Here is a 22,455-nt window from a genome sequence, read left to right on the forward strand (position 1 = left end):
AGGAACCGTGGTAAAGTTGACTTAATGCGTTAAACATTTGGTCAGGTTTTAAGGTGAAGCATGGCTTACAAGTGTAGGACATCCTGTTGAATCTCTACCAAATTCCTATCAAACATGAAATGCCTCAGTTTGGGTTCCTTGTATGGGATTGGAGCACTATGTCCCAAACCAGTCTTTAACTTACCGGAGTATATATATAGCAGTGTACTTTAAAGCCCGGGTTGTCAAGGCTTATGTAATCAGTTTGTTAATTTATAATCTTGTTACGTTGCTTTCCAGATTTATAAAATAATTCCCTTAAGGAAATCTGTCCTTAACGTCTGCTTAAATATTTCTCTTGGAATTGGATTCCTGAAGAGGAATGTACTGTACAAGTGATGATTAAAGCGTACTAATTAGACAAGTTTCTTTTTTTAAAGAACACCAAATACCGAATTTTTAATCTGATTATCTGTGTAATTGTCCCTGAGAGGAGAACAGGTGACATTCCCATTTTACAGAACTAGAAATGAGAGAAATTACAGGACATTCCCAAGGTCACATATTGAAGTAGTGTGGAAAGTCAAGTGCACGGTGCTAACTTTTTGTAATACTCTCATCCTCAAGGCTTTTCAGGCAGGAAACTTTCAGTCCCACCTTTCAATTTTTTTTTTTAAAAGTTTTTATAATCAGTTTTTAATTGTTCATTTTGTGCACAAAAATTATTCTCACCGTATTTTTAAAATAATTCTTAGTATTTTTTCTCTTTTATTGCAGTAAGATCCATTAGTTTAAAACATGCTAGAACTCAGAAGTTGTACTAATTTTTATTTTTCTAGACCAGAAGTATAGATTGGGGCTTTATGGTTTAGATTTAATCACATAATCCTGAAAGAAAGACTTTTAAATGTCCTTATTAAAATTGAAGGACTTTCATGATATTTTTACTGGTCACAGGAAATACTGTTCATCTGAACTTCACTGTGAGTATTCCCTCATATAGAAAGTGAAACTAAATAGAAAAATATTTATTTCTGGAGATACTGAGCAGCCATGGTTCTAAGCACTGGTATAAATAAGGCATGATTTCTTCCCTGTAGCAGCTTGTCTAATCCTAAGAGCTCTTCACACCGCCCAAGAAGAAAAGGGTACAAATGAACTTTCCATAGGCCAAAATCTTAGGAATTAAAAACGTAGATGAGAAACTCTAGACTTAATGTAACTGCATCCCAGTTTGCTTAACAACCGAAAGATAGAGTGTTTATAACTAAGATACTTTAGTAAGGAAACTGTTATTCAGAATTTAGGTATTTCCCAGTGTGTATGTGCAGGTAAACTTAGAACAACTTAGGTGGAAAAATTGAGTGGATCCTAGCAGTTCTGAAGATAAACTTAACCTTTGATCATTTATTCATGGAATGTTTGTGTGTCTCTTTTGGGGGCCCTAAGGTAGATTCAGTAGAAAAGTGAATAAAAACCAGTTCCTGACTTTAGGTTCTTAGAAGCTATTGGGGAACACCAAGGTAAACAATATCAGTACGAACAGATGAACTGTGGTGAGGCATAGGGAAAACCCTGCAGAAGCACAAGGATGGTGGCAGTAACAGCCTGACACGGAAATACTTCACAGAGGATGGTTAAACTGGTCTTGAAGGATAGGAATTCCCAGGCAGAGAAGAAGGGAAAAGGCTCAGAGGGTTCAGAAGACAAGGTCAAGTGGTGGGAGAAGAACATAGATCCAAGTGGGTGAAAGGGAGTTGAGAAGGCTGAGATAATGCAGCTGTTTTTCCTTAAAGCCTTTGAAAAGGAAGGAGAGAAATGGGGCAGTTGCTTTGGGGTATGGAGGAGAAGGTTGTTGGTGAGGTGTTTTGTTTTAACTTTGGAAAGAGCTGGTATGAAATTCCTCAGATTTAATGGCCTCACAAGTGAGCACTGGAACTGTGTTGTCTGCTCTGGATAATCCAGAGCTGTGTCATTGATCCTCATCTGCTTTTCTGCACATCTGCTTTGGGTTGTGGCTCTGTGTCTCATGGGAAACCATTTCTTGCTGGTGATAGGGAAGGAAGCTCTCTAAAGAGGATTCCTGTTTTGCCCTCCCTGAACATTTATTTCTCTGCTGTCACTTCCAGAGCCTCCTGAGAGTCTGCTTTGGCATCGCCAGCATTTGGCCTCTGCTCAGGTAGGCTCTTCCATAGCAAATCAGTCCTCTTTCCCTTTCCTTTTGCTGTTATGCCCCCTAGTCTGCTGCCATGTGGCTACTCAAAAGTTACTTCGGACTCAGAGGTCATTAGTTGTTCATTTGACATGTTTTAAGCTTTGGAGTATCTTCAAACCCAAAGCAAGATTAGGTCTATCTGTACATCTAAACACATAGCCTCTTGACTAATATTTTTCGGGAGCATTTAGTATAGGTTGACAGAATGCTTCAGGAGCCTGGATTACACAACATAACGGTGGTCAAATCACAGCCTCACTAGGCCTCAATTTCTTAGTTGTTGACATGCAGTTATCTCTCTTAAACCCACAAGACTGCCAGTTCTTTGAAGGCAGAGACTACTTCTTTGATCTCTCATCATCAGACCCAAGTAATGCCTGGTATATAGTCTGTACCAAGAAGTGTCTTGGTGAAGAAGGTTAAAAATACCTAATCTTTAGTTTGTTGATTTTATCAGCCTGTTATAGAAACCACACCCTTTCTAATAAAGCCGGGTTGGATTTGAATTGTTTTTCAGTCATACAATTTCAGAACTAGAAGCAAATCCTCTACTCTCTGCTAGCATGTTGTAGATGTTCCTGTCCAGAAAAGTCCAGTCTGAGAGAATGGCATCACCAGCTACCACTCTCCACTAGAGTCATTCTGGATTTCTGCCTTTGCTTAGCCTCTTTTGCGTTGAGTTCTTGGATTCTACTTCCAAAATGTGTCTCCTCCACAACATCGTTATCATCACTGCCCATATCAGCTGCTCTCATTTTTAAGTCTTTAAGTAATTTACCTGGAGGCATTTTCAGTTGTCTTCTTACCTGTCTTCTAGCTCTATTCTTGTCCCTTCAGTCTGATCTTCACTTTGCTGCCAGAGTAATTTGTTAAGCCATTGTCTCTGATTGCCGTTCTCCTGCTCAGGATTTTTCTTGAGCTCTTTTTTTGGCTCTTTACGCTGGCCTTCATTTGTTCATTTAATAAAATGTATCTGTATATTTTGAGTAGATGCTATACTTGGCAGGCCCTGGGATAAAGAACTAAATAAAATGAACATGATCCTTACGTGAACTGAGCCTGTCATTTAGTTTAGTGGGGAACACAGATTATTAACCACACAGTCACACAAATAATTATATGACCTCACAGTTGTGATAAGGGTCATAATGGCAAAGGACGCGGTGCTGTGAGTGAGTATAGGGAGCTGGTATGTGCAGGGGGTTGGGGAGGGCAAGGGGATGGTCAGGAAGTCGTCCTTTAAGCTGGGCCCTAGAGCACAGGTAAGGGCTAGCCTAGACCTAAGAAGTAGAAATTGATGAATTATATGGAATACAAGACCCTTTGGGTATCTGGTTCTTACCAACCTGCCTGACCTTGTCCCCTACGCTCTGCATATATTGTTGTCTGAGTCACACTAAACATCCTTGGGTCTCTTTCCTGAAAAGCCTCTTCCTTACCGTTGCCAGTTTCAGTTCTTAGCTCAAACATACAAAAATTATTTCTCCAGAATGCTGTCTGTGGCATTCTCCAAGGCAGATTTAGGAGAAAAGAACACCTCTTTTTGCATATCTGTTCCCGTAAGAGACTGTGAACAAGTTGAGACAGGGACCTTCCTAGTATCCAGTACAGGTGTTTAGGGGCCAGTTTATTGGGCCAATAGGGGATGAGGTTACTGATAAAAATGAGATGGAGAACTATATATGCAACCCCTCTCAAATACTGTAATCTCGTGGGAAGGAGGCCAGTTCTAAAGTTAGGGGGATAAAATCCTTAGGTGATTTGTATTCTACTCACACCCTGCTAATATATATTATCCCATTTAGCTTTCACAGTAACTGTCCAAGGTGGTGATTGTCTTTATTTTATCAAGACATGCCTTTTCATAGAAGTCGAGTAACTTGTTGGGCTGTAGATCCTGTGGTGCTCTTTCCACTGTGCTGTCATGCCACTCTGCACATGTGCTTAATAAATGAATTTTGATTATTCCTAAAGTGTGCGTCCATGGTGAAGATGATAAGAAAAGTTAACTATGTGGTACTTTGAAATGTGGAACCTTAGGACTGTTATCCTAGCTCCTCCTCTGATGTTCCCTTGCCCCCATGTGTATACACACACACTTAGGTTATTGTGTTTTACTCTATTGCATAGCTAGGGGAATAATAATCAAATTTGCTTTAATACTTAGCTATGTTGGTTCTTCTATTTTAGAGACATTGTAGATATTTTAATATAAGTTTTACTCTTACAGTATGACTTATATGAAGTTCATTTTAGACTTAGGACAATATACTAACAAATATAGACAGATTATTAAGCTAGAGTGTACTATATTCATGGATCTCTTTTTAAAAACAGCTGTAATATTATACAACCTTTTTATTTAATAGTGGACAGAAACAGAGTGATTACTTTTTTTTTTTCAGAAACTTAAAATTTGTGTAACTTAAAAAGAAATAAGTTTTAGTGATCTGTTGCACTGCATGGTAATCACAGTCAACAATAATGTGTTGTATGTCTTTAAATTGCCGAAAGAATAGATCCTTAACATCCTCAACACACAAATGTGATAAGTAGGTAAGGTGAAGGATATGTTCATGAGCTTGATTGAATCTTTCTACAGTGTATAGGTAGATCGAAACGGGGTGATTGTATTTTAAAGTAAAGTTTAGCTTTCTGCTTTACCTCATTTTTTGCATGTTAAACAGTTCTCTCTTTATTGGCATAAAGTTTTATGAATGGTACTAAAGAAATTTGGAATGAGAATATTCAGTCTACAGTTTCAGGGCTTGGTTTTTGTCCTTTGCTTTTCTATTTTCTGAGTATTTGCTAATCCTCTTGTGAGGAAAATGCTTTTTCAGAAACAAATGGAAAGAGTGTAATTTGCAAAATACATCAAAATTACAGTTTGGGGAAAGAATAAAGGACAGTATTTTTAAGGGGAAAATAAAACCTGCTTAAATTTTACCTGAATTACTTGGTGTTGGCTGGGAAGGAATCTTGCTGTCACAAAATTGTATGCAAACAATTGTGTGAAGTTATTTTCAAGGGACCCTTCCATTTTTAAATGACCAATAATTACCTCCGCCTGTTTTATGAATGGCTGTTTTCCTGTAACTTCCTTTCTCAACTTGAGATGCAGTTTCTAAACATTTCAAAAAGTTTTAAATGGAATTATTTGTTCTTAATGTTTAAACATCTAATGTTTATTAGATGAATTTCTTCCCCTTAAGACAGCTGGAGCAGGTAGCTTGCATAGTTACCTGCATAATTACGCATAGTTGCATAATTGGAGGAACACTAGAAATGTCAAAATATATTAATTTTACTGTCTTTGTTTTTCTTTGAATTAGAAAGGAGTAGGTAGAAACTTCGTATTGTTTAAGGGAAAAAAAAGCAAGGCTCAGGGGTTGGTGAGGACTAGAATCCAACCCAGGCAACTCTTAACTGGGTATAGGACCTGGACAAAGTGAGTTCTTAACCTCATTGGCCCTGCTTTTTCATTTGTAAAATTGGTATCGCTCTTAAGGAATTATATAATAAATGTAAAAAGTGCAGTACATGCATAGATTCCTAGAAATTAAAATCTGTTTCCTCATTTTGAGACCTGCATTCAGACAAAACTGGAATTCTAATGGGCAACTGTGGCAGCAAAAGACATTTTAAAAATTAGAAATAAGACAAAGAAAGATCCATGGTTTTGCTTTACTCGTTTCTGTATAAACCTGTTTAGGTTAGTAATAGATTTTTAGTAGTATGTATATGGGTGATAACGAGAGAGATCTATTAAGCCATAACAAAAATTTAGAGTTTTATGAAACTTTGTAGTGAAAATGAACTTTTGAAATTTGTTTAAATTCTCGAATAAGCTTATTTCTGTGTTGCTTTTCATGTTAATATGTAAAGGATTTTCCTCTTCCATTGAGGCTCTTTGATGAGAAGCTTTTCCTATGCAATTTTGATTCTTTAATGACACTTTGACTAAACTTAAGTATAATTCAAACACAGATATGTGGTGAATTATTTAGTATGGCAAATTTTCCATTTGTTTTGTCCAGCATCGTTGCTTAAATGATGAGCCATTAGGTATTCTTCGGAATCAGCCGCCTCTCTTAAGTTTACTAAATTTATCTCACTTCTACCCCCACGTCATCACTTTACCCAAACTGGTGTTCTCCTTTCCTAAGCCAGCCAGCAGTAGGCACTCTTACTTTGTTGCTTGTTTACCCCACTTTCAGAAATGGTGTTCCTCTACTCCTCTTGAAGGATAAGCCCTGGTCTGTGGGCTGCCCCTGTCCTTGGTGAGCCTGCCTTCTATAGTATCCTCTATTCTTCCTCTCACATGCCTCACCTAGGCTCACTTGTATAATTATTTCTCTTTTTATATGTGAATACTATTTTCTTTTCTTTTTTTTTTTTTAAAGTCCTGGGATACATGTACAGAATGTGCAGGTTTGTTACATAGATATACATGTGCCATGGTGGTTTGCTGCGCTGTAGATCCTATTTTCCTAAATCATTTTTGAGATTTGAATGGACAGGGACTGTGTTGTGTCCTGTACAGTTAAGGCTCAAATTATTTGTTAACGAAAATGACTTAATGTTTCTGTTATTCAGACTAAAACAGTTGCATACCTTTATTTCTTTTATTTGTTTTTCTTGTTTTTCTTTTCTTTTTTTTTTTTGAGATGGAGTCTCGCTTTGTCTCCCAGGATGGAGTGCAGTGGCTGATCTCGGCTCGTTGCAGCATGGACTCTTGAGCTCCGGTGATCAGCCTGCCTCAGCTTCTCATAGTGCTGGGGTTACAGGTGTGAGCCACCATGCTGGGCTGCATACCCTCTTTCTCAGAGGAAGTAAATATTTCATTGAATATGCCTTGTTTATTAACATTACATAAATAGGCATTAGTGTAGTACACAGTGTATTTTCAGAAAAATTGGTGTATTTCATAGATCTCTTAATGGAAAAGTAAATGGAATGGATAATTATGTACAGAAAGTAAAAAATTTAGTAGCCTCTGCCTTTCCTGGAGTATAAAAGCAGCACATATTCACTGTCAAAAATTTTAAAAGAACAGAAAAGCATAAAGAGAAAAAATATTCTGTAATCTTACTAATTTAACATTTTAAGTTTTTAAAATATATACATTCATACAGATTATATGCTTTTTAAAAATGATTGGGACAGACCAGGTATGGTGGCTCACACCTCGTAATCCCAGCACTTTGGGAGGCCAAGGCAAGGTGAATCACTTGAGGTCAGGAGTTTGAGACCAGCCTGGCCAATATGGTGAAACCCCATCTCTACTAAAAGAAAAGTATAAAAATTAGCTGGGTGTGGTGGCATGTGCCTATAATCTCAGCTACTTCAGAGGCTGAGGCAGGAGAATTGCTTGAACCTGGGAGGCGGAGGTTGCATTGAGCCAAGATCGTGCCATTGCACTCCAGCCTGGGTGACAGAGACTCCATCTCAAGAAAAAAAAAAGATCGGGATTATATGCTGTGACGTTTGGTATATACAATTTTTTTTTAAACTTAACATTATGTTGTGAGACTTTCCCATGAAATTAAATAGCCTCAAAATATGGTGGCATACTGTTAACGTTGGGTATGTTGTGTTTTACTTAACCATCTCCTTATTGTAGACCTTTAGATTATTTGATTTTTTTTTTGCATGTATAAATATCACTGAACATTGTTGAATGTAAATATTTGTCCTCATCTTTCTTTGAGATGTGAATCTAGTAGTAGGATTATTGTCAAGGATATTAATTATTTTAAGGCTTGTGAGACAGGTTGAGTATCTCTTGTCTAAAATGCTTAGCACCAGAAGTGTTTTGGATTTTGTCAGATTTCGTAACATTTGCAATATACATAATGATGGGACCCAAGTCTAAACATGAAATTAATTTCTGTTTCATTTACACCTGTACATATATGCTAAAGGTAATTTTATACCCCATTTTTAATAATTTTGTGCATGAAACAAAGTTATGACTGCATTTCCTCTCAAAAATTAATAGAAACTGTGATTGGTCACATGAGGGTTTTTTTTACTTGTAGTGTCTTGTCAGCACTGAAAGCTTCAGATTTTGGAGCATTTTTGGATTTCATATTTTCACCTTAGGGATACTCAACCTGTACACTTATTGCCAAATTGTTTTTCAGGAAGGTAGCTTGCTTGCAGTCCCACCAGTGGAAGAGAATCCCTGGAATGAACCTGTTTTTGAGTCAAAGTCAGTGAAATGTTAGGTGCCAGTATTTTGGTTTATTGATTAGTTTTTTGTTTTTTTTTTCTGTTTCACGATTCTTTTTTGGCCATTTTTTAAGTATCACTTTTATCAAAATATTAGGAGGAATAAAAAGATGGTAGGGAGTTAAAGTGAGTTTTGACAGTGGTAATAAAAGCTTTAGATCAGAAGAGATTTAGATTATTAAAATTCTCCATAACTTAATATTCTGTTTTCCTGGGCACAATAGTAATTGTGGGTTGGCTTTGTTTATTTTGGAGTAATTTCTATACACCCAGCTTATGTTTAAGTCATTACTTATTATGTGAACACTTAATGCTGGAATTGTTACCATACTAATTTTTAAATCCTACTTACCTATAGGTAGAAAGATAACATGCTTAGCATTTTTCATCACTTTAACAAGAGACAGAATCTGTTTAGGAATTTCAACTTATTGTCTGTGTTGCTGGTCCAGGTCTTGTGGCTTGGATGTTAATCTCTTCCTCTCTACAAATACTAAGTACTATACATCAGTTAATGATTTGCTTAACTCCTGAATACATTCAAATTCCTTGATATATGCTGGACTGCGCTTGTTTTACTTAGAGGAAATAAAGATTACTCAACCAGTGCTTCAAAGATTCTGCATTGGCAACCAAATCATTGCCTCAAGAAACTGGAACAGGCTTCTCACCATGACGTTCCTAGTCCCCTCAGCAGCCCCTAGTCCATCAAAATTGATGAAAACGAAGAACATACTTTAGTAGGCAGCTACCTTGTCTTGGAAAATGCCTTCTTAGAGACTTAGGAGTACAAATTGCCCAAAAGAAGATTTCTAATAATAAATGACTTTAATCTTTTAATTTGTAGATCCCATCTTGATCCCATCCAGTGATTGCAGACTGGTAACTGCATAACCACATAGTAATATTCAACCAATCCAGTGAAAAACTCTGAATTCTTCTACAACTTAGGACCTATTGACCTGTTAATGGTTCTTATCTTTGGTTTATAGCTTATATTAGTAACTCCTAGGAGGAGGCATGCTATCATTAAAAAGTGAAATATTGTTTACTTTTTTTTTTGTTTTGAGTCTGAGTCTTGCTCGGTTGCTCAGGCTGGAGTGCAGTGGCGTGATCTCGGCTCACTGCAACCTCCACCTCCTGTGGTCAAGCGATTCTCCTGCCTCAGCCTCCCAGGTAGCTGAGACTACAGGCCCGTGCCACCACGTCCAGCTAACTTTTGTATTTTTAATACAGATGAGGTTTCAACATGTTGGCCAGGCTGGTCTCGAACTCCTCACCTCAAGTGGTCATCCATCTGCCTCAGCCTCCCAAAGTGCTGGGATTACAGGTGTGAGCCACCATTCCTGGCTGAAATATTTACTTTAAATAAAGAAAACAGCAGTGGTGACTGCATAATAGGGTTGTGTTTATTTTGCTTGACCTAAAAGTTATTCCTGGAAGACTTAGTTTACTGTCTTCCTTTCAGCCTATACCATTTTTAAAATTTTAGCAGTAAAATCAGGTTGGTAATACCATTGAGAGAGTGTTAGTTCCTGTACTTAAGTTGATTTTTCTATAGATGTACAGTTTGGTCTACTATTTTTCAGGAGTAAGGATTACAGTTTTCATTTTTTGGTATTTGTAAAAGATACCAGATAATTTCTATGTGTAAGAAGCTTAAATGCGGTTTTAGTGGAGCTTTGCAAAAACTCAAACTTCTACTTGTCTGTATTAGATTGATATACTGGTGCATATATATGTGTGTATGTATATATATATTTAAGCATTTAAATGTTTGAGAAGAATATTGGTGATCTGATTTTGGAGGAAAACTCCAAATAAACAAAATGTTTATTACTATAGATAAGCTATAGAAGTAGTACAATTTTTGTGCACAGCCGTTTTTGTTCAGTTCGTCTACTTTCTCATGCCATGGATTGGTTCAGAGTGGTATCCAGGCAGAGCTGCCTTTGTTGAGCATACTGTTTTGTCCCTGCCTCTCTAAGAGGTGTGAGGAAGAGGCATTTGTTTGATGTACAGTTGAGACTGCAATGGTGATGATGTTGATGAAAAGCTAAAAGTGAGTTTTAACAAGAATAACAGGGTGAATTCCAAATTGATAGTAGGTTTAACAGAAGCTGGTTCTACAACTGTTTTCAGCAGCTTGCAAAACGTGTGTAGGGCCACCCACACTTCCTTCCTCTTCTCCAGCCACACCCACATGCTTCAGTTGCTTCTGCTGTCTTTAGTAGGAGAACATCAGTATATTCTTGCAGCACATAACAGTACTTGTTTCTCAGACACAAGTTTTTATATTATGAGCATTCTTGGCAAGTTGGCCTATTTCATTTAGGTCCAGCCTAGTTATATGCCTGTGCTAAATAAAAAGGTTGCTTTAGAACGGCCTATTTAGTGGTTGCTGTTTAAAAACATGTTATCTTAGCTGTATAATCATTTAAAATATTGATTTAGAAGAACTTAGTGCATGGGAAAATGTTCACTTTTTAAAGTAGAGGAAAAAGTAGTTATCAAACTTCATGTCTAAAATCTTAGCTTTGTAAAGAACTGTAAGTATAAAGGATGTACACTCAGACCTGATGAGAAGTCATCCTAGATGAGCGTATAGGTGATTTTTATTTTCTTTTTTGTGCTTTTATGCATTTTCTAAACTACAAGTGAAAGTCTTGTATTAACTTTTCCAACTTGTTTTTTTGGAGAGAAATACTGTGAAAATAGTTACAAATCTCTTTTTACCCTGACATCCCCCCAAGCCCCTAAGTATTATCCCCATTTTATTTTTTAAAATTGTGTCTGGCCATATATTATAAATAGAAAATAATTTGAAAGAATCTATACCAAAATGTAAACAGATGTTATCATAAGGGGTGGGATAATGGATTTTTGTTTTCAAAATTCCCCCTCCCTTTTTTTACTGGTCTATATGTTCTAATTGTATTTTTCTCCTGAACTAAACAGATTTTTCTTTCATAATTGTTTTTGAGATTTTCTATAAGAATATATTTGATGCGAAAAAATGTAAAGGAGTATTGAGTCCTTTTTGAAAAGCTAAATTTGATAGAAAATTATATTAATATCATTTTAAAAGCAAATACTTAGATTTTGTGAGATGTTTTATTGAAAAACTCCCAGACTTTGATGCCTAACTAGAGACATTATTTCCTATATCTTATAGCACTCATTTTCAATTTAGTTTATTTTAGGAAACTTAACAACAGTTTAGTCTCTGAACTGGTCTCTCTTATGAAAGCAAGAGAGATAATAGTTTGGTGAATTCATTCTCTTGAAGTAGGGTAAACAGCTGAAAGAATTTCTGCTTGGATGGTGGGAACGTCATCTTTGTAACAATGATGGTGGTGGTGGTAGCTGGTATTAAAGAATGCTTACTCTGTGCCAGGCACTGTTCTAAACACTTTACCTGTATTAACTCATTTGATCCTCACCATATCCTATGAGATTGTTTTCTTATTACTAACATTTTCTAATGAAGAAACTGACCATACAGAGAAGTCAGGGTAACTTGCTGAGTTCCTTTGGCTAGTGATTGGTGAGCTGGGATTCAAATGCAGTTGTTGGTCTTTAGAACCAGTACTTATCACTGTACTACCGCACTGCTTTGCCACAGAGACTAGGGATGAAACAGGGGCTGCTGGAAAAAGAGAAACAGGCAAGGATAGTGGAAGGCGCTACCATATCCCTCTTGGAGCTGAAGGACCAGTCAGGTAGGCATCCCAGGGTTCGTCTGTCACTAAATGTAGACCTGTGCCCATGGCTTGGCCAGCCCTATGTGTGCTGCAGAACTCTTGCTCCTTGTTCCCTCATTCCTGGCGGGACACTTGCTTTCATATCCAGATGTCAACCACCTTTCCTCCTTCTTTCACCTTTCCTATCTTGCTTCCCCCATTCTCTTGCACTCCTTTTCTCCCAAGTGCATTTGAACTTTACTTGGACACTTCTCACCTTTAGTGTATAGTGTAAATTATTATGTTGGTGTCATGTGAATGTTTAGGCCTTTCTGTTATTCATGTAATAGTTCATTTTCATGGAAAGACCTGCAAGGCTACCTCGGTCAGTATTCCCTCATCGTGCCATGAAGTTGGATATAAGTGATTTGCTCACATTCCTTTTGTTTGTGGTGATAGTTTCTTTGTTACTATCAAGTGGCGGGCCTCTGATGAAGAAGGTGTTTTGTGTGATCCCTGATGCTGGCATCATAAGTGATTTCCACTTGCCTTCTGGAGGACAGTGTGTTGTAAAGCTTGCCCTCCTTGGCTGCTGTAGTGTGAGTATTTCATGAGCCTGTAGGGGCTCCTAGAGATTGGGTGGCTTTGATGCCAGGCTGAGCATAATTGGAGCTAGAGACTGCTGCTTGTCAGGCAAGTTAAGCTTCATGGTACCTAGCATGCAGTTTCATGTGGAGGATTCAGTGAAATGTGAGTTTGGGGCCTGTTGTAGGAGGCATTTAAAAAATGGCAATTGTACTGTTGTTCATTATTCTTTTCTTTTCTTTCTTTTTTTTTTTTTTTGGTTGAGATGGAGTCTCACTTTGTCACCCAGGCTGGAGTGCAATGGCGCCATCTCGGCTCACTGCAGCTTCCGCCTTCGGGTTAAAGTGATTCTCCTGCCTCGGTCTCCTGAGTAGCTGGGAATACAGGCGCCCGCCACCACGCCCAGCTAATTTTTGTATTTTTAGTAGAGACAGGGTTTCACCATGTTGATCAGGCTAGTCCCGAGCTCCTGACCTCAATGATCCACCCGCCTCAGCCTCCCAAAATGCTGGGATTACAGGCGTGAGCCTCCGTGCCCGGCCTTGTTCATTATTATTTCTTCATTCCAGTGGAATAATTTTTCTGACCTGTCTACCTGGAAAAATCTGTTCACTTTGAAATCCCTGTTTACTAAAGGTCACTTAAAGGAGTTATAATTCACAGAAGGCAGAAGGATAATGGGGGAAACTGGGTTACTAAAGACAAATTTTACCATTTTTATACATTTGTCTAGATCCAGCCTTAGAGTATGTATTTTGACTTTAAGCAAAATTCAAACAAATACAACTAAATCTGAATCTTTTTCTGTATTTTCTTTTAGGAAAAAGAAGCAACTAACAAAACACTGTGATAACAAGGATTATTCAGTATGCAGTTTGCAGGGTACGTCTTGGAGACATTACAAATTCACCTTTATATAAGCCACATCTTAACATTTGGCATTGATGTTCAGATTGACTTTTGGGAGCTGCAAGCTCCTCAAAGATCAAAAAAAACGATTTAGTTACTTTGTACTCTAACTCAAAACGTACTTGATAGTAGGATTGGACAGTAGACTAGTATTTAAAAAGATGTTCACTAACAAGGATGTTTTTCGTCTAAACTTTCAATTAATCATAGTGTCCTGTTCTTAGCTATACAATTTAATTGTGGTTTCATAGATTGTGGAAAAGGGGTGCTCATAAAAAAAGGACATTATTTGGTAGTAAGAGTGATTGTTTCACTATAGGGTACTCATTGTGAAGATACCAATTAGATTCTTTCCCATGAGCTTGCTGTAGATTAAAAATTATTTCACCATGCCCTCTTGTTGGCACAGGTTTGGGAAGAGAAACATTAAGGTTTAATAGTACTTATCTGTGGGTGTCTGAGGCTCTGAAAAAAAAATTTTTTTTTCATTTATTTTTGTAATAAAAACAGTTTTGTTTTCAAAAATCAGATTCATTTGTAAAATCTGATTTATGTAACTTTCCAGGAACACATCTAAACTAAAATGATAGATGAACAAAATCATATAATTTGGGGGCAGCCTGAAGGAATGTGTTTTAAAAGCTAAAGTGGCATTTGCAAGCTTATGCAATAGAAACATAGACTTGGGTAGAATTTTAAGCATAATTATTGCCCTTATAATTAATTGAAGTTAAAATATTTAAAGTTAGTTTCCTGCCCCCCCCACCAGAGTTTTTATATTTGAACATTAAATATACCAAATTAAAATTTCTTTGGGAAACTACTGTCCAAATAAAGCAAGGTCTTTCAATTTGAATTTTCCTGTTAATCCTGTCATTAAAGTTACTAGTTCAGATGACAGGGATAATATACATATAGAAGAAATTTGCTTCCCCCAGCTCCCAACACCTAGGCATTGTATCAGTTTCTTATTTAAAAATCTTAATAGCAGGATTAATAATTTTGGTTCTAAAATCAATTTGCAAACACAGCGTAGCATAATGTTTTAAAGCATGGACTTTGGTGTCAGACAGCCCTGGGTTTCAGTCCCAGCTCTTTTACACACTGGCCATTTGGCCTACACCAAGTTACTGTGCCTCAAAAGGGGGCTAATAATTCCTGTCTCTGAGGGGAATTGTGAGGATTGAATGAGGATGATGTGAAGTATTTGGCATGTGACTGGTGTGTAATACTCATTAAGTAAATGGTAGTGCTATTTATTATTACAATAATTACTAAAATGCAAAAAATGTATTAGTAAACATATTAACATTGACTTTTTGAACTTGTAATTTAACTTAACATAATTTTTTGAGGGGGTTCTAGGTATGTGATTCAGATCATTTCTGAAGTGGTATAAATATAAAAGTGACTTTATGCTTCTTTTGTAGTTAGTATTTTAACTCTTAAGATGGTATTATCCTAAATGGGGCATTGATTAGAGTGGCCAAATGTTTATAAAGAATGTGGACTTTGAAATTTATTAATTAGGTGTGAATCCTAGCTTTTGCAGTTAATGTCATTTGTACCTAGAGCAGCCTATTGCCTTAGCTATAAAAATGAGACCAGTGCTGACTGGCCAGGCACGGTGGCTCAAGCCTGTAATCCTTGTACTTTGGGAGGCCAAGGCAGGAGGATTGCATGAGGCCAGGAGTTCAAGACCAGCCTGAGCAACATAGCAAGACCCTGTCTCTAATAAGAATAAATAACAGTTTTTAAAAATTAAAAAAAATCTTACCCATTATATGTCAAATTTCATTTTTTGGGATATTTTTATCTAAGTGGACTCAATAATTAATGCTCTTAATATATAACTGAAAATGTGAAACTGTATATTGAGAGGCGTAGAAAAAGTAGAAAAAGGTTCGTCAAAGGGATAGATACTGACTAATGGGAGAGAGCTGACCTTACAAGGTTGCTATATTCCTCATTGGATTTTGTTACTCAGTTCTATTAAATGTTGGTCAGAAAAAAAAGTGAGGGTTCAGCCTGTGAGATATAAAGTTGCATCTTGTTTAATTTTATACATGTTTGTTTTTCTGAGTCAGGGTAATTTATGGGAAACCTATTTCTATTCATTTATTATAAAAGTTGAAATTTTTAAGTGCAGTATGAAATGTGGTTCTTAAAAACCAAATGATCTTTAAATCATCTGTAAGAATGCATGCCTGTTTACTCTTGGAATATAATCACGTTATGCTGGGTTGTGATTCAGAGTTGGAAAACGATCATTAAAAATCAGCATAACTGATGAATACCAGTAAATTAGCAAATATTTATTAAGTACCTACTACCACATACCTAGAACCCCCTTAAAAAATTTAAAGTTCAGTTATAAGTTTAAAAAGTCAATGTTAATATGTTTACTAATATGTTAAGCACCTACTGTGTGCCAGGTGCTTATCCTAAACAATAGTGATGCAAGAGCAAACAATTACCTCCGAAACATTTTGGAAAAAGTTGCATTTCAAAATTTAATAAGACAGTTTGGATTACATGCTATTTGTAAGCACTGTTCTAGGTATTGGGGGAAAGTAGAAGAAAAAAGAATCTTAGAATAGAAAATCCTGAGAACCTGCTGCTGTCAGGATAGAGGAGATGGCGTACCCGAATACCTGTAGAATAAGACCACATAAAATAGAGGTGTCCCAAGGTGCTCTGAAGATATTGAGGAGAGAAGGAGTTAGAGAAACCTTCACAGAATGGAATTTTTCTTTTTTTCTTTCTTTCTTTTTTTTTTTTGCACTTAAAGGAAGTGATGTTGGTCTTGGGGAAACTGAAAAGTTGTTGGGTTTCTGTCCAAATGTTTATTCTTCGTGTTTTCCCTTGTCAACTCTTGCCTTATTTTTTAAGACACTAATTAAAATTACTTTTAGAAAATGTTTGTTTCTTAAACATGCTTGTCAAACTTGCCAGTTTTCTTATTACTGACCACCAAAAAATTGCTTCCAATGAACTAATTTTTTTTTCAGTTTGCAAAAATTTAGTATTTAAATTCTCAGCCTTTGTAATATAAAGTCTAAATATAGAAATGGGTTGTTATGAATGACCCTGACTCATTTTATATCTCAATTTATTTTCTTCAAGTTTCTCTTAAAATGAAAAAAAACAAAAAATGAACTGATTTTAAAGTTTGTGAAGAAAAGTCACAGAAACTTAATTTTGTTTCTCTTCTTATTTTGTAGATATCCATGACGACATTGAAAATGAATTTTTTGTATTCACCAGATATTCTTATATGAGAAGATCTATTTCAAACAGTCTAAATATTTTTTCTTCTGTTGGACCAGCATGGCGGGATTTAAGCGAGGGTATGATGGAAAGATTGCTGGATTATATGATCTGGATAAAACCTTGGGTCGAGGCCATTTTGCTGTGGTTAAACTTGCCAGGCATGTCTTTACGGGTGAAAAGGTGGCAGTAAAAGTTATTGACAAGACAAAACTGGACACTCTAGCTACTGGTCATCTTTTCCAGGAGGTGAGATGCATGAAACTAGTGCAGCATCCTAACATCGTCCGCCTTTATGAAGTTATTGACACCCAGACCAAACTATATCTTATTCTAGAACTTGGGGATGGAGGAGATATGTTTGATTATATAATGAAACACGAGGAGGGTCTTAACGAAGACTTGGCCAAGAAGTACTTTGCTCAGATAGTTCATGCTATATCTTATTGCCATAAACTCCATGTGGTTCACAGAGACTTAAAACCAGAGAATGTAGTCTTCTTTGAAAAACAAGGTCTTGTAAAGTTGACAGACTTTGGGTTCAGCAACAAATTTCAACCAGGGAAGAAGCTCACTACAAGCTGTGGATCCCTTGCATATTCTGCTCCAGAAATTCTGCTTGGTGATGAGTATGATGCACCTGCAGTAGGTAGGTAACCTCGGTCCAGTATTTGGCCACTTGAATTCTGCCAGCTAGAGTTGGTCAAATCAGTTGTTTATCTAAAAATGATTTCTAGAGAATTTAATTGGCCTTAACTAGCAAATTGGGTTTCTTAAATGCCATATATTCCTAAAGCTGGCAATTTGTTGATTTCAACTTTTAGATGGCAAATGTCTAAAGTATATTTGTGAGTACAAAGGAAAATGAGTAAGTTATCATTTAAGGTAATCTCTTTTCTGTTCATTGTAATTTTTTTCTTAAGGTCCAAATGCTTTTCTTATCTTAGATTTTTCTTTTAGTGGCTGTCTTTAGCCATTTCCTTTCTATGCATATCCTCTAACAATCATTGGAGACCCATATTGGAAAGGTACTGTGAATATTACAGTGCAGTGTCAATAATTTGGGTATTAGAATCATTTATTAACTGTGAACTTGAACAAATACTTGACCTCTCTGCTTCATTTTTTATCCATAATATAGAATTGAATCAGGTACAGGTGTAGCACTCCCATATTATCTTGTTTACTCTTCACAGTGACCTGTGGGGTTGTTATTGTCCATCTCATTGTTCAGAATAGGAAACTGGCATACAGAGGCTTTCTGTATGGTGGATTCTGGAATTGTGGTACCTTTGACATTCCTAACTGCCTTCTTTCCCTCTCCACACACTTTGTGCTCTTTCACTTGTCAAGATTTATCTATTTGTGGTGAAAGTATTTACTGCCTTTCAGTTTGTGTAAACTTTGTCTCCTTGGGATTGTATTTGTTTTGAAGTTCATGTAGGAATTTGTTCTTAATTTTTTTAAGGATTTGTTGATCAGAAGGTGCAGTCAGCTTTTTGTTAGTTTAATCTTGAAAAAAATGTACTAATATTACATGCACATGATGTCAGATTCATACATGTAAGTATTCTGCTTGCATTTGTGGTAACTTGAAATGCAGGTTAAAGGATTAATGACGAAGGTGCACTTAACGTTGAAGAGTGTTGATGTTATATCGAATACTTTGTGCACCAAGACACTGATTTTCATGTTAAGACTATCATGTTCTGGAAAAGAAAGGGGTAATGAGCGGTTTCTGCCTACTACAGATAACTAGACTTCACTGAAGTCTTTCCTTGGAATATTTGAGTGGAGATTTTTGATTAATGGAGCCATTTTAATCAGACAGTGAAGCCAGGAATTTCCAGAAGAAGAAACACAAATGTCTACACATGAAAAACTCTTGAACCTCATTAGTGCAAATTTAATAAGAGTATCCTATTAAAGATAAGGTACTCTTTAAAATCTATTAAACATAAGATACTCTTTCATACTTTTCACATTGGGAAAAACTAAAGTCAGACAAAACTAAGTGTTGATAAGACCATAGACTATCAGGAACTCTTACACTATTTAGAAGACAATTTGGCAATGTCTGGTAAAGTTAAAGATGTACACATCTGGTAACCCAGCAATTCTCTCCTACATATGCACTCCAGAGTAACTATCACTTATGTATACAAGAGATTTTCAAAGAACGTTTTTAACAGCATTATTGAATGTACAGCAGGGGAATAATTTGCTAACAGTATTCATATTGAATTCTATATATGGTGAAAATTAAACATTTTTGCCAGCATGATTGGATCTCACAAGCATACTTTTTAAGGGAAACAAAGCAAATTGATGAAGAGTACATACAACATTTATATAAATTTTTTTTTTTTTTTTTTTTTTTTGACAGAGTCTCGCTCTGTCACCCAGGCTGGAGTGCAGTGGCACGATCTCAGCTCACTGCAAGCTCCACCTCCCGGGTTCACGCCATTCTCCTGCCTCAGCCTCCCGAGTAGCTGGGACTACAGGCACCCGCCACCACGCCCAGATAATTTTTTTTGTATTTTTAGTAGAGATGGGGTTTCACTGTGTTAGCCAGGATGGTCTCGATCTCCTGACCTCGTGATCCACCCGCCTCGGCCTCCCAAAGCGCTGGGATTACAGGCATGAGCCACCGCCCCAGCCAACATTTATATAAAATTTTAAAACATACAAAGCAGTGTTATATATTATTTACTAGTATGTGCACATGTGTTACATGTAGTAAACTCTGAAGAATGCATGAGAGCAAGATAGGTTACTTCTGAGGGGCAGGCATATCTGTAGGCTTTCAGCTGTATTGGTGATGTTTATTTTCTAAGTTGGGTGGTAGGTACACAGGGGTTCATTGTAATGTTCCTTTTTCCCCCCCTTATATCTTAAATATTGCATAATAAAACTTTCAAAAAGCTATTAAAAAAGGAAAAGAAAACCACTTGGGAAGATGTTCACCAGTCTAATAAATGATTACCATGTGTTGGTGAAGTAGGCTTGGATGGAGTTCATGGGTAATATTTTCATTTTCATTATTTATAGTTATTTCAATTTATATTGTGTGATGTGTGATTGAAATATGGAATTGCTATTTTAAAAAAATGGACAGGTGTCTTTCTGTTAATGTACTATTAGTTTATCATGCCAAAAGTAGTCTGATTTTTCACAAATGTTTACTAAAATGAGCATACACAAAAATTAAAATCAGACATATTTTGAGATGTTACTTAATAAAAAAACTTTGATTCTTTTTTTTTTAAATAAGTGTTTTATAGTATGCTGGTCCTCTGCATTGAGAATTCGCTGAGGAATTGTCTATTTTATTACTCTTTTCAAAAAATCAGATTTGATTTTACTTATCAACTATACTTTTTGTTTTAGATGTCTTTTTTTTCTTTGTTCTTTCTAGGATCTTTGAGGTTTTCTATTTTTTAATAGCATCATGTATCAAAAGCTTATTTCTGTGTGTCTTGATTTCTAACAAATGGTTTATTAATGCTATTTAGAAGACAATCTGATGTGTACATCTTTAATGCTATGTGATTTGATGCTATATGATGCCCTCTCCCAGAATCTCTGAGGACGTCCTAGGGGTTTCACTCTGCAGTTGTTGTTCATTGCTAAAATTTATCTTTGGTTTCTTATTTAACTGAAAAGTTATATACAAAGGTGTTCCTTTTCAAAAATTCAAAATGGATAGATTTATTTTTCTCTTTAGTTGTCTGTTTTTTAACTTCTAATTTTAGTACATTGAAGTTAATTTATGCCCAATTGGTTTCTGCTTTGGATACTATTTTTAGATTTCCTTTGTGGCTTGATACATGGTAATTCATACCATGGTGACTATTCTTCATGTGATTAAAATATTTGTATAGTTGGAGTTTTTATATATGCTTAAGATTATGCATTATGCAGTTTGTTCCTTTGTACCCTTACATGTTTTTATTCTGACCTGTCATTTTCTGAGAGAATAATGCTAGTCTTCTATTCTGATCTGTGAATTTTGTAATTTAACCATTTTTTACTTTATACATGGCATTGTCAAGCTTTGATTTGACAATAAAGGTATTAAAAGTTTCTAATATATTTTACATGATGAGTTATACCTTTCATCAATATGAAAGTATACTCTTTGATACATATTGCCTTAAAGTCTGTTTTGTCATTGCTTTAAATTTATCCCTTTTAAACAATAAAGGCATACTTCATTTTATTGTGGATAACTTTATTGCATGTCTCAGATCTTGCAGTTTTTTTGTTTATTTACATATTGAAGGTTGCCGCAACCCTTCATCAAGCAAGTCTCTTGGCACCATTTTTCCAACAGCATATGCTCACATCATGCCTCTCTGTCACATTTTGGTAATTCTCAAAATATTTTGAACTTTGTTGTTATTTATTTTTTATGGTGATCTGTGATCAGTGATCTTTAATGTTACTATTGTAGTTGTTTTGGAATGCCAGACACAGCACCCATATAAGACAGCAAACTTAACTAATAAATGTTGTATGTGTTCTGATTGTTTCACCTACCAGCCATTCCCTCATCTCTCTCTCTCTCTCTTCTTGGGCTTCCCTATTCTCTGAGACACAATATTGAAATTAGGCCAATTAATTACAGTGGCCTCTAGGTGTTCAAGTGAAAGGAAGAGTGGTACATCTCTCACTTTTAAGTCAAAAGCTGGAAATGAATAAGCTTAGCGAGCAAGACATGGTGAGCCAAGATAGACTGAAAGCTAGGCTTCATGCGCCTAACAGCCAAGTTGTGAATGCAAAAGAAAAGTTCTTGAAGGAAATTAAAAGTGCCACTCCAGTGAACACATGAATGGTAAGAAAGTGAAACAGCTTTATTGTTGATATGAAGAAAGTTTTAGTGGTGTGGGTGAAAGATCTAGCCAGCCACAATATTCCCTTAAGCCAAAGCCTAATCCAGAGCAAGGCCCTAACTCTCTTCAGTTCTCTAAGGGCGAAGAGAGGGGAGGAAGCTGCAGAGGAAAAGTTTGAAACTAGCAGAGTTTGGTTCATGAGGTTTAAGGAAAGAAGCCATCTCCATAACATAAAAGTACAAGATGAAACACCAAGTGCTGATGGAAAAACCAGAAGATCTAGCTAAGGTAATTGATGAAGGTGGCTCCACTGAACAATAGATTTTTGATACAACTAAAACAGCCTTCTATTGGAAAAAGATCCTGTGTAGGACTTTCATAGTTAGAGAGAAGTCGGTGCCTGGTTTCAGTGCCTCAAAAGGTAGGCTGGCACTCTTGTTATGGGTAAATGCAGCTGGTGACTTAAAGTTGAAGCCATGCTCATTAACCATTCAGAAAATCCTAGGGCCATTAAGAGTTAAGTCACATATACTCTACCTGTGCTCTATAAATGGAACAACAAAGCCTGAATGACAACACGTCTGTTTACAGCATAGTTTACTGAATTTCTTAAGCCCACTGTTTGAGACCTACTACTCAGAAAAAAAGATTCCTTTTAAAATACTACCACTCACTGACAATGCACTTGGTCACCCAAGAGCTCTGATGGAGATGTACAAGGAAATTGATGATGTTTTCATGCAGA

The 22,455-nt window shown here is 36.3% G+C and overlaps 1 protein-coding gene across 2 annotated transcripts in view; it reads left to right on the top strand.

Annotated features, from left to right (window-relative positions):
* The first annotated feature begins 2,106 nt into the window (after positions 1–2,106).
* SNRK (SNF related kinase) overlaps positions 2,107–22,455 on the top strand; it is a 62,083-nt gene continuing 41,734 nt past the window's right edge. Inside the window, exons 1-3 of one of the 2 annotated variants that reach the window (XM_011968082.1) lie at positions 2,107–2,158; positions 13,517–13,578; positions 16,830–17,524. In XM_011968082.1, the coding sequence (XP_011823472.1) occupies positions 16,936–17,524 (589 nt within the window). In that variant the 5' untranslated portion in view covers positions 2,107–2,158; positions 13,517–13,578; positions 16,830–16,935. Of the gene's footprint in view, positions 2,159–3,387; positions 3,457–13,516; positions 13,579–16,829; positions 17,525–22,455 lie in introns of those variants that run through there. The other variant, XM_011968083.1, reaches the window with a different exon arrangement.

The sequence above is a fragment of the Mandrillus leucophaeus genome, unplaced genomic scaffold (genome assembly GCF_000951045.1).
Source record: "Mandrillus leucophaeus isolate KB7577 unplaced genomic scaffold, Mleu.le_1.0 Scaffold829, whole genome shotgun sequence".
Lineage (NCBI taxonomy): Eukaryota > Metazoa > Chordata > Mammalia > Primates > Cercopithecidae > Mandrillus > Mandrillus leucophaeus.